The sequence below is a fragment of the Pinus tabuliformis genome, chromosome Q (genome assembly GCF_031772625.1).
Source record: "Pinus tabuliformis cultivar Carrire ecotype Pingquan chromosome Q, CPIR1, whole genome shotgun sequence".
Lineage (NCBI taxonomy): Eukaryota > Viridiplantae > Streptophyta > Pinopsida > Pinales > Pinaceae > Pinus > Pinus tabuliformis.
Genome location: NC_142296.1, coordinates 950616728 through 950628553, shown reverse-complemented (window position 1 = coordinate 950628553; position 11826 = coordinate 950616728). Strand labels below are relative to the sequence as shown.

At 38.2% G+C, this 11826-nt stretch overlaps 1 protein-coding gene across 1 annotated transcript in view; it reads right to left on the bottom strand.

The window, feature by feature from the left end:
* Positions 1 to 272: 272 nt before the first annotated feature.
* LOC149222636 (Ankyrin repeat family protein) overlaps positions 273 to 11826 on the bottom strand; it is a 136800-nt gene continuing 125246 nt past the window's right edge. Inside the window, exons 3-5 of the mRNA XM_089385535.1 lie at positions 2433 to 2557; positions 1824 to 1970; positions 273 to 799 (exon numbers count right to left, since the gene is read on the bottom strand). Of these exons, the coding sequence (XP_089241661.1) occupies positions 665 to 799; positions 1824 to 1970; positions 2433 to 2557 (407 nt within the window). The 3' untranslated portion in view covers positions 273 to 664. The remainder of the gene's footprint in view (positions 800 to 1823; positions 1971 to 2432; positions 2558 to 11826) is intronic.

The following is an 11826-nucleotide window of genomic DNA, read 5'->3' as shown; positions in this document are numbered from 1 at the left end:
TCGTTGGCATTTTCAGCAGTGAACCCACAACTCCTTCGTTGTCGTTGGGTTTCTGTGAGTTGTGCCCCTTTCACAAGTTTCTGTTTCTTTTCTTTTTTCGTTTCTTCTGTTTTTTCGCTTTGTTTGCAACTCATTTATTCATCATATTGTTACACAAAAATAATAACAGGTCGATCCTACGAAATGCCATTACATAGGGCTTCAGTACATTATGTCAATTATTTAACATGGGAACGTCGTACTGTGTATATATCTCTATGTTTATCAGCGTATAATCCAAAATCATTAACACAATTATGAAAAATCGTCACATACAGTTTCGCAAATCCTTAAGAAATAAGAATCAAAAGATGAAATCTAGAGGATCACTGGGAGGCCTTAAATAATGCCGAACTTCTATGCATCGTAAAAGTAATTCACTCAGGAATTGTGCCGAAACTAGAGGAATATGTAGTCGATTGTGTGCAAATAATTTACCTCGGCAAGATTACATAGGGTCTTAAATGTATTGAAAGATGCAACAAAGGCTTCTAACATCAAATCCTTTAGCTGCTCTCTATCAGCCGCTCTTCTCAAATGTTAGCTCAAAATGCCCCTCATTATTGTTGTAACATTCTATCTTTGAGGCCTGATGGCATGTTTTAGCTAAAAAGCATAAATACCATCAACCATCAAGCATGACTTTGGCAACATCAATTAGTGTTTTCCTAAAATCCTCTGAAGCTCGACCAAGGACTGTATAACCTTCATTGTCTTCACAATCGACATCTGCACCATGCCTTACTAGAAGTAAAGCAACCTGTAATAGTAAACAGTCAGACAACCTTCAAAATAAATTATGTTGACTCCTTATTTCTCTCTTTCAATGTGGTGAAAGACTAGTCTTTCCCCATAGAGATGAAAATTTCTAACACTCTATAGATGCATATTCTCCTGTGCCCATAAGTGTACTTGTTAATAAAGGAATTTCCATGATGTTGCCAATCGAATATGCCTTGATTTTTTAGGGGTCTAATGCACACTGTACCCTCTTGAGAATTCCATCTCGAGGGAACAAATTTTGTGATTCCAAATTAAATATCCGATCTCATCCACACTAATACTTGATCAGCCAGATATTATAAAAAAATTGAACTGTGATCATTACTCTTTGCTGGGTTTGGGTGTAACCACATAACCTCATCTATTAACGCTGGTATACCTAGGTACTGATTCAGCGTTAGCACAAATGAGATTGTTATAATCAAAATATGCTAAATTACACAAGCAGGTTTGTATTAGAAAGTTAGAAAGGACGGTATAGGAATCCTAAGGTGCAGTTGTCTTGATTATATGTTACTCGGGACTCCTTATAGGAAGGAACAACCCTTAACTTTCTTCTCCACTTTACAGCAGAATACATGAAGCATCTACATCCGTATCAAAGGCATTATATAAATATATAAATACTTCCAATTTAGCTTTTCAAGGCACAGTAGAAGTGGGATGCATATTTCAACATGTATACTTTCCGGATCACATAAATACTTCCAATTTAGTTTTTCAAGGTACAATAGAAGTGGGATGCATATTTCAACAAGTATACTTTCCTTATACCAGGAATTGGGAAGTAAAAGAGAAAAAGGAAAAAGCACTAAAGAACACATATATTGCAGACTGCAGTTAGCTGAGAATAGCATGCTTCAGAGAAGGCTTACAAGTACAGCCAAGGGTGAAAATATGGCAAATCTTCCAATAACATGGATGCAGAGCACATATTGTTATGTGACATCAGAAGTAATGCTTATAAAACCCCAAATTATGTTCACGAATTTGTTTTGTACCTGCTTGTCGTTGCTGATTACTGCATACATAAGAGGTGTTTGACCTGTTTTGTCAGTGGCATCAATGTCTGCACCTTCCTCTATCAACAGTTCACATATTTCTGGGTGCCCTGCACTTGCTGCCCGATGCAATGGAGTGCAACCAAACTGCACGATCAATACAAGCTGTGAACATCTGGGTACTTGTGAAAAGAGCAATTCAATAACATTGATAGCACTAGTTAAAGATTAGTTGTCAAATGGAAACCAAGAACAGTCAAAAGGGCAGAAAATAGTTGAAAATTAATTAAAATAATACGAGTATCAGAAGATCCTAAATAAGCTGTCTATATCAAGGACGATATTAGAGTGAAACAGAAACTCCTGATATTGTAAAAAGGGATTGGAAATTTTTGAAAATAGATAATTCTAATTTCATGCTCATATACTGATATCATTTTCCATGCTAGCCTATGTACAGCGATTCAGAATACATGCACAATTCAGAAACAAAGTTAAAAGAACTTGCAACAGCTTATCAGGACATATGAATGATCTAATGCCTGTGTCAGAGAATGGCCTATGTAAGGGAGGAAGGCATGTTTGCATTAAAAAGACCTGCACACACACCTTGTCCTTTCGCCTGACGCTGGCCCCATTGGAGATTAAAACTTGAGCAATCTTAAGCCGCCCTTTGCTAGCAGCATAATGCAAAGCTGTGCGACCACCATTGTTTGCCACAGAAACATCTGCACCTGCACAAAATTATTTGCTGTTAAGTATTAAGATCAAAATAATAGTGTTGCCAATTTGATTGGGATGTAGCAAGAACACTGCAAAAGGAAGAACACCTAATTGGCCAAAAGAAGGATAACTCGAGGGGGAGAAGGATTCAACAAAGGACCAGAGGTATTGCAATTGATTGATAAGCGATGAAACAATACTCTCCATTGTCACATTCATGCAGCAAGGGTCTACCTCAACATTGCACTCTTTTACTCCTATGGTTCTAGATTCAATAGCGAGGTGATGGATGGATTCCTCCAATATGCATAAAACTAAGGATCACTCTGAAGAACCAAATTAGACAGCAGGATCATTGCCAAACTATGAGGAAGAGCTTCTAATTGAACCAAAAGTTGTTTCCTTGTGCAATAGTATCTCATCAAACAAGCCCCAAAGGTTAACTCAACCGGTCGAGTCCCTGTTGTTAAGTGCCACACCGATCGGGAGGTGACAGGGTCAATTCTCCTCGACGCCTTTGGGGTTAGGCCCTGATAGTCTGGCCGGCGGGATTTGATTCCCTTCGGGGTTGATCTGCCCAGATTTTCCTATGTAAAAAAAAAAAAGTATCTCATCAAACTATTCTTCTAGAGTCAACTCTGTGAAAGGAAAGGATAAACTCTCACTCTGGTTCAAGTCTGCATAATGGATTTGTCACTTTTCTTCAAGTTTAACATCACTACTGGAAGGAATCAACAGACCAACCATTAAAGTAGGTTCTTCATCTTGCAAAAATACACCTGTGGAATTGTTGAACCAACTAACCAATAGGAAAGGGAGAAAAACTCTCACGCTGATCAAAATTCATATGATCAAGCCACCACACCTCATCCCAAATCTGCAATCAGTACTAGCAAGAGGCACCAAATCAAGCTGAAAACTCAGTTTTTCTCCCTTCATTATCATAAATGGGATCTCCAAGGTCTCACCAATGATCGAAAACAAGGGGTGAATAACTTTTCTCATAATCTTCCTCTTCCTCATCATGATCCGTACAATCAAAAAGAGACACCTCATCACTGATTTCTGGATCTTCATGGAACAGGGCATATGGTTCTACTTGAATCAGCTACATTATAGCAAAAAACAATAAGTTTTCTTGCCAATCCAAGTTCTCATAATTTATTAGGCATCTCCTCTTATTCATCATGATTTACTCTTTCAATGGAATCCACGATATAGGGAATATCTTCACTATGTTTATAGACTCTAAAGTCCTTTCATTCTAAACCAAACATACTACTTGAAGAAAGAAACATATCTTCCTCGACTTCAAGGTCTTCAGTGATACTCTCAAATACAACTTCTGATTCTTCATTATACTCAATAGACCAAGGAATTAAAGAGAGCAAGAAACATCATCATATTCAATTTCTTCCGCAGGATCAAAAGACGAGGCTGCTCCATAATCATGTTCTTTCTCAGAATGGTCCTCCTCACCATAGGAAACTCCTTCATGTGTTTCTTCATCAATGGATTGGAATCCCCTATATTTTCAGAATTATCTTCACAAAACTCTTGATAAGATTTATCCCTTAGATAAGTTTACAAATTCTCAACAAGAATATAAGCATTTCCTAAATTTTTCGAGGCATTGTCTTGTGTACTTGTCCAAAAAGTAACAACAATCAGAATCAAAAAGCATAAAAAGTTGAAAACATGTATCTAAAATACAATCCTCTTCCTCGCTGAATAATGGATTATCCTTGCATATGCTTTAGAGTATTTCTTGTTAAATTCACAAACATCTCAGATTTCAATTTGATTATGTGAGTGAAATTCACAAGCAAAGACAGTACTCTTCATCCCCCATTTGGATTTAAAAGCATGCAATACAAGGGTAGGGAAAGTAACTTTACTCACAACAGTCAAAAACCTAAACCAGTCATGAAAAATCCCTGCAAGATATTTCATCTTAACATTCTCATGCTCAACCACAAAATTATCAAGGCAATAGAAAAATAATTCAACTATTGTACCATCCCCCACAAAAAGCAGGAGATACTTACAAAACTGATGAGGAATTGCATGTGATGGTCCTAGAACGGTTGTAAAATCAAGAGGTACATATGCCATGGAATTATTACAAGCAACACTACCTATGTAAGATTAATTGAAGGCCACAAGGAGAAAACTAATGAAACAAAAGGAACTCTAATTAAAAATCGAAGCAAAATTTCCTTACCGAAACCTCCGCTTCAAACCTATCTAGTTAGTTCCTACCCAATGGAGTCACCAAGTGAGATATAAAGTTATACATATATATTGCACACCTTAATGTGTAGCTATACTACAAACTGAAAAGCTTAGGTGGCTCCCCAGCAATGATGCCAAAATATTATCACTTGATGCCTCCTGCTTCAAAGTTATTGCATGCTAATTTCAGGGGGATATCATTAGATGATCTAAGGTGCCAACTACGATTCACTGCTGATAAGTGGTACTTCAAATCAATGGTGTGGACAGCAAGCAGTAATCACTCTAAAATTGTTAAAACATACAAAAACAAGCAGAAATACCAAATAAAGCTGGGCATACAAACCAATGTAAAAAAATGTGGAAAACCATTAATTATTGTGTAAAACAGAGACGAACAAGAAGCTGTTCTTTGCTGGTTTTATGCAGGAAATTGCTAATTAAATGTTATTTTTTGTTTTAGATGATTTCATATGCATGCAAATGGAGAAAATGTTATAAATTCAACATATTTTTTCAATATATGTTGAAAACAAGCAAGTTACGATTGCTTTTTTTTTTACGGGACACAAAGAAAACAAACAAAAATCAACTGTGTGGACAGACTGCAATATCTAACATTTCAGCTGAACACTTCACCCATCTTCAGGGACCGCAAGCTAGAAAATTCATGGTGAAGGGAGAGCAAGACCAGTTAATTTAAAGAGGATTAGGGTTAAATTGGCTGTTGGAGGAAAAAATAATAATTTAATTTAAATATTCAAATTAATTTTAAGGAATTAATAATAAAATAATAAATTAAAATTTTAAGGGTGGAAAAGACTGAGAAAGGAAGGTAATAAATTATTATTAAATAATTATTGAGTAATTAAGGAGATTATTATAATGTTGAAAATATATATAACAAAAATATTATAATAATTAGTCATTGGAGGAAAATTAATTAGTTGATTAAAAGGTTTTGAATTTTGAACGTTTATTCATAAACAATTTAAATAAATTTTAAAGGTTGAACGTTCAAATAAATTGGAAGAAGGAATTAAGATGTAGGTTGAGATATTATCTATGCTCTGAATCTTTGTGGCTCTGCATTCTCTGAATTCGTAACCCACTTACAGCGTTTCTTAGTCCTCGTCTACTGCCTTTCTTTTGGGCAGTGCCATGGCGCAAACCTTTGGAGGGCATGGCCCCCTCCTACCGCAATGTCATTTCAATAGATAGTACTTCACACAATCTGACGAATGCAACATATCGTCCATCATCTCCTAGTGCGAAGACCCAAGTCAGAGATCCTTCTCACAGTTGGAAGGACAAAGCCCATATGGGAGCTTATTGGCAAAACCATAACCAACGCAAATGTCTTCCAAAAGCAGTTAAAAACCCTAAATTTGAAGTCAGATATGGGATTTTGGAGGACTACATCCAATATATGAAGGATCATGCAATAATCTGCAAATTCACTGGACTATGGCCAACAAAGAAAGCCCTCACGATCCAAAATAAATGGGAACCAAGGGGGCAAGTAGATCTAGAGTTGGGAGCCAAAGGCTTCTTCATAGTAATCTTCAAGAATCTGGAAGACAAAAGTAGGGTCTTTGAAAACGGACCCTACTTATTCAATAATACAGGACTGTATATGCGCTTCTGGAAGGAGAGATACAACCCAGATAAAGAGGACTTATTGGCAAAACCTGTCTGGGTTTCGTCTTCTCTCTCCCCAGGGAATTCTAGCATGAAGAGGTCCTAGAAGGCGTTGGCAACACAATTGGAACCTTTGTCAAAATTTCAAAAGTCACGAAGAGATGCAGGTATACCTCTTACACTCACATTTGTATTTAATATTTATATGAACATTTTTGAACCTTTACCAGCTTCTATAACACTATGGTATCATAATGAGCTCCATCAGCAAACCCTAGATTATGAGCATGTACCATTTCGTTATCATCATTTCCACAATTATGGTCACTTATTTTGACATTGTCCGCTACTTCAAAAGGACTCTCCTCAGGAGCAAATAGGCCAAAAGGATGCTGAGGGTTTTGAAACTATGGCCCCCCGCAGAAGAAACTAGCGACATCCGGAAGTGTCGAAAGCTATGGAAGGGCATCAATCTAGCAACAGGTACACCGTCCTCAGTGATGACTAGGAAATGGCCAATCTACTGGTTCAAGAAACACCTTAGACAAACCCTAATGTAGTTCGTCGCTCAACCAAAAGGTAAACCCCCAAAACCATCCAAGAGGAGTAAAAGGACAACAATTGCGAGACAAAGGAAGCCCTTTCATAAGGAACCCAAGATCACATAGAAGAAATGAATGTAGACAAAGCCACTCTAGCTTTTATGGTTGAAGATCGAAAAGGCAAGGATCTGCAGTCTATTCCAGAATAACAAGTTCAACAACTCCAACAAGCTTATCTGAATATTCACTACCATAATGGCATGGCTCCCCAAAACCCAGGTTCATCAAGTCGTGGTATCCAAACCCATAACTTCAAAGAGTCTACTAAGCCGCAAAAGGAAATCAAAAAAAGGTAAGGAAAAGAAAGAAGGATCTCCTGAAAGAAGCAAGGGGCATGCTAGCTAACACCAACCAAGTTGTTCTCATGACAAAAGTATTTCCCTTCATCCCCCATCCTTCTCAATGAAGCTCATCACATGGAATATCAAAAGGGTCAATCGCAAGGGCAAGCAGAGGCTTCTTCAAGACAATATACGTAAGGAAAAACCCATGGTAATGTTGATTCAAGAAACCAAATGCTCAAGTGAGCGTCTAAATGAAACTACTCTCAAATGTTGGAAAGGTTGCCCATGTGTGGCCTTGGACACATCAGGCCAAGCAAGTAGTATTGCTATAATCTGGAATCTAGCCGAAATCACCATGACAAACCTTGTTGCTCCACGTATTCAATTTGGACAATTCCAACTCACATGCTCCAACAATTTTGGAAGAATTGCCACTGTTTACGAACCAAACATTCCCAATGAAAATGCAAAATTTCTTCATAACTTAGAGCACATATGCTCTATAGCCCCTGATGCACTATGGGTAGTTGGTGGAGATTTCAATCTAATCAAGTCTCTAGAGGATAAGAATGGAGGTCTAAGAAGATTGGACGCCAATGCTTAACTTTTCCATGATTTAATAACCAATCTTCAACTCACCAATGTAAACACCTCCAATGGCTTATTCACATGGAATAACAAGAAAGGACGTAACCAAATTGCTTCCAGGGTAGACCGATTTCTTGTCTCTAAATCCTTATGGGCTAGACACACTTTTGTAGAGGCTTCTAGTCTTCCCTATTAAGGATCCAATCACTGACCAGTTTGCCTTGAGGTAGACATTAGAGCCAGCCCCAAGAACAGACCATTCTGCATTGAAAGTTTTTGGCTCAAAGACCCCTCTTTTCCTGGAAAAAAACCAATCAATGGTGGAAAGAGGTGTCCAGCCCCCCACCTCAACTCATCTATGTTTCAATTCCAACAAAAGCTCAAATCCTTAAAGGCCAAAATAAAAAAATGGAATCAAGACGAATTTGAAAACCAATATCAAGCAAAATGGGGGCTCGAAGGTCGTATGGAGCAAGTTCAACAACAAATCATTCTAGAAGATCACATGGAGGACCAAGCCGAAGCAGAAGGCTTGATTCTCTCCTAGCTTGAAGAATGTCGTGTCTAAGAGGAAATTCTTTAGCGGAAAAAATCCAAATTCAAAGGGTTAAAAGAGGGGGAAAACACTAGCTTATTTCACAAATCTATGATCAAACGTCGGCACCACGACGCAATTTTCTCCCTTCAGAATAAAGCATGCCAGAGACTCACTACTCATGAGGATTTGGAGAGGGAATTAGTTGGCTATTATCAACACCTGCTCTTTGAGCCTCAAGAGGACAAATCAGCAACCATCAGGCAAATCAAAAGCTCCATCCCACACCTAGTTCAATTGGAGCACAACGAAGCACTAATCAGACCCATCTCACTTGAAGAAGTAAAGGAAGTGATCATGAGCATGCCAAAGAACAAAGCCCCGGGTCCAGATGGCTTCACAACAAACTTCTTACAATCCTATTGGTCCTTTCTCAAGCATGAAATTCATCATCTCATTGAGGAATCAAGGGTTTCTTCTTCAGTGTTCCCGGCTCTCAATGCCACCTTTCTCACTCTAATCCTGAAATTGGAAAACGTCAATGATCCTTTTGGTCTCAAGCCCATAGAGTTGTGTAACGTCCTCTACAAAATAATAACAAAAGTCATCATCAATCACCTTAAGTCGATCCTCCCTACCATTATCTCATTAGAGCACACTAGATATGTGGATGGAAGGCATATTTTAGATGGCATAGTGGTTGCTCATGAAGTCATTCATTCTCTAAAAACAACCAAGAAACCACGTATGCTAATCAAACTTGATCTTTAAAAAGCCTATAATAAGTTTTACAAGCCTTTAGCTTCTTTGAGGATTGGTTAAAATGGTTAGATCCATAGTATTCAAAAATTGAAACTGGTGACCAAACTGGTCCACCTATCAAACCAATTTCTGAACCAAAACTTTAGAAAACGAATTGGTCAAATTTCAATGAATGGGTCTTTTCAAAAATAAATAAAATAATTAATTTTTAAAGAAGAAAAAACTATTTTTAAGATTTAAAACCATGATTCCAAATCAATGGAGACAAAATATGTTAAGTTTGCTCATCTATATACCATGCAAAGGTGAATATATCAAAATGGCACCGAGTGCAATACATATTAGCAACAAAACACATAATCAATGAGGCTTTAAATGGCCTCTAAAGTCCAAAAACAATGCTACAAACTATGGGGCCTGTTACCCACCACCAAGGGGTGACCACTATAAAAGAATTTTTCTCATGGATTTGTCTTCAGCCGGCAACAAGCAACCCCTTACAGCCCACCTAATATCTCGATACGCTGCTATTGTCCGCCGCTTGAGCCAGTCATTATGTTCCCTCACTCATCTATTATGATCATACGTTTGAAGGTGGCAACCCCGAAAGTATGATTTTTCATTATGTAATTGGGTGTTTATGCTTGCTTTTCTTAGGCACATTTGAGCATGGATTAGTGGGGGGATTTGGTGGAAAGAACGAACTTGGATTGTACTCTTGTTCCCTTACCTCAACGTGGGGGCTAATCTTGTATCCTAGTCCCATAAGATCTCTTTTATTGGCTACTAGCTTTAGGAGTGACAATACATGGGAAACCCCGATTCTGGTTGCGTTGTCCTGCTTCCTGATACCATATTATTTCACTCTCCTCTGCTCATTACAAGCCCTTTCCACATTGTCCCACTCTGGGTCCAAAATTTTCCATCGGGTCCATGGGTTAGCCTTCCCATCCCTTTGTCCTCACCTTGGGTCGAGCCTGGAACGATGCCCCGGAGGTTGATACAGCTAAAAAGAAAGATAAATGCATAATATGGCCACATACAACAGGAAATGTACCACAAAATGCAAAAGATGGTCGGGACAAAAGAAATTAGCACATGGGTAAAAGCCAAGCATGAGCTCTACCCCCTATCATTTGGCCATCACCCTGGTTCTTAGGGCCCCTATGAGTTCCCCCTTCACCATTAAGGAACCCATGATTGTCCCAACCCCTGGTGGGCGACGAATTGCCCCACCTTTAGGGGGTATTCACTGCTACATTTTACCAATGTTGTGATAATCGCAATTGGGATTAAATTAGCAAGGGTCCGAAATAAAACCAAATAAAGAACAAACAAACAAACAAAAAATCCAGATAAAATCGGTGAAAATCAACAAAATTAAAAAAAAAAAAACAAAAAAAATACGATTTTTTGGGAAAAATGAAAAAATTGTCAATTTAATCGACTTATTGAATCATTTCAGGGAAAAACTCTGTGATTTTCGCAACACTACATTTTACGCATCACGCTCTAGTCCCCTTGAGTGCCGAGGAGTAAATCAAGAAAAATCAATAAAAGGTAAAAGGCATATGAAGAAGGGTGGAAGAGCAAAGGTTAGGGTAACTCATGCACGACGATTGCTCCCTCCTACATTTATACACGCAATATGTGGGCTTCCCTCATCATAGCTACTCTTGTACCATGGCATGTGGCTTGGAGCCTCCGCTTTGCCCCCACTTCGTTCCATTATCATTTCACATGCCACCTACCACTTGATGGATGTACCATGAACTTGTCACTCCCTTAGAGGTTAGAACCACCTAATAGGGTCCTTCATTAACCTCTCTTGTCAAGCAAGGAAACATTAGTACATGTTTAAAGCCCATTTGGAAGGGCATGCCACTATGAAGTATTGATGTAACTAGGTTCGGTCTTCACAAATTTGAAATGTACTCTTGATTCTTGTATATTGTAAAAATAAAGAAAAAATATTATTATTATTTTTGTAGCATGTGTTTCATGCTCAAGATCATTTTATTTGTAGGTCAAGCACCCATTGAGTGCTTCTAGGGTTTGTCATAGAGTCAAGAAGTCAATTGAGTCATTGTCATATATGAAAGACCCCATTGGGCTTGTTGTATTATGTAAAGAAAAATTTAGTAAGAAGTGTCATAAGACTCCCTGCAAGACAAGTCGGCCTAGCAGAAGGGTTATTTGACCTCCATAAGAAGCCTGTATATAAGAGTGCCATCAACCTCATTTGGAAGAGAGATACACACACAAGTTAGATCACAAGAAGACAAGAAAAGAAGCCTAATACCTACCTAAAGGAAGAAGGAAGCGAAATTTTGAAAGATTGTTTTGGGCTATCATCCTCCAAAAGTGCAAGAGAACTAGGGCATTTGTTGCAACAGCAAGACCGAAAATTGCAATCATCTTCAAGGCCAAAATTAGGTGTGAAAAGGATAAAGTTTGCAGGTCAAATTGTCAAGGAAGAGGAAGCTCACCAAGCAAAGGAGAAAAGAGACCTATTCCACCATATACTTCGCACGTGCAAGCTATGTTTTCTGTAAAAAGGCCGAGAATCACAGTCAAAAATTGGGGGTCCGAAATTGTGGTCGAAGGAGAGGTTGCAGCTGCTGTGAAGCAAG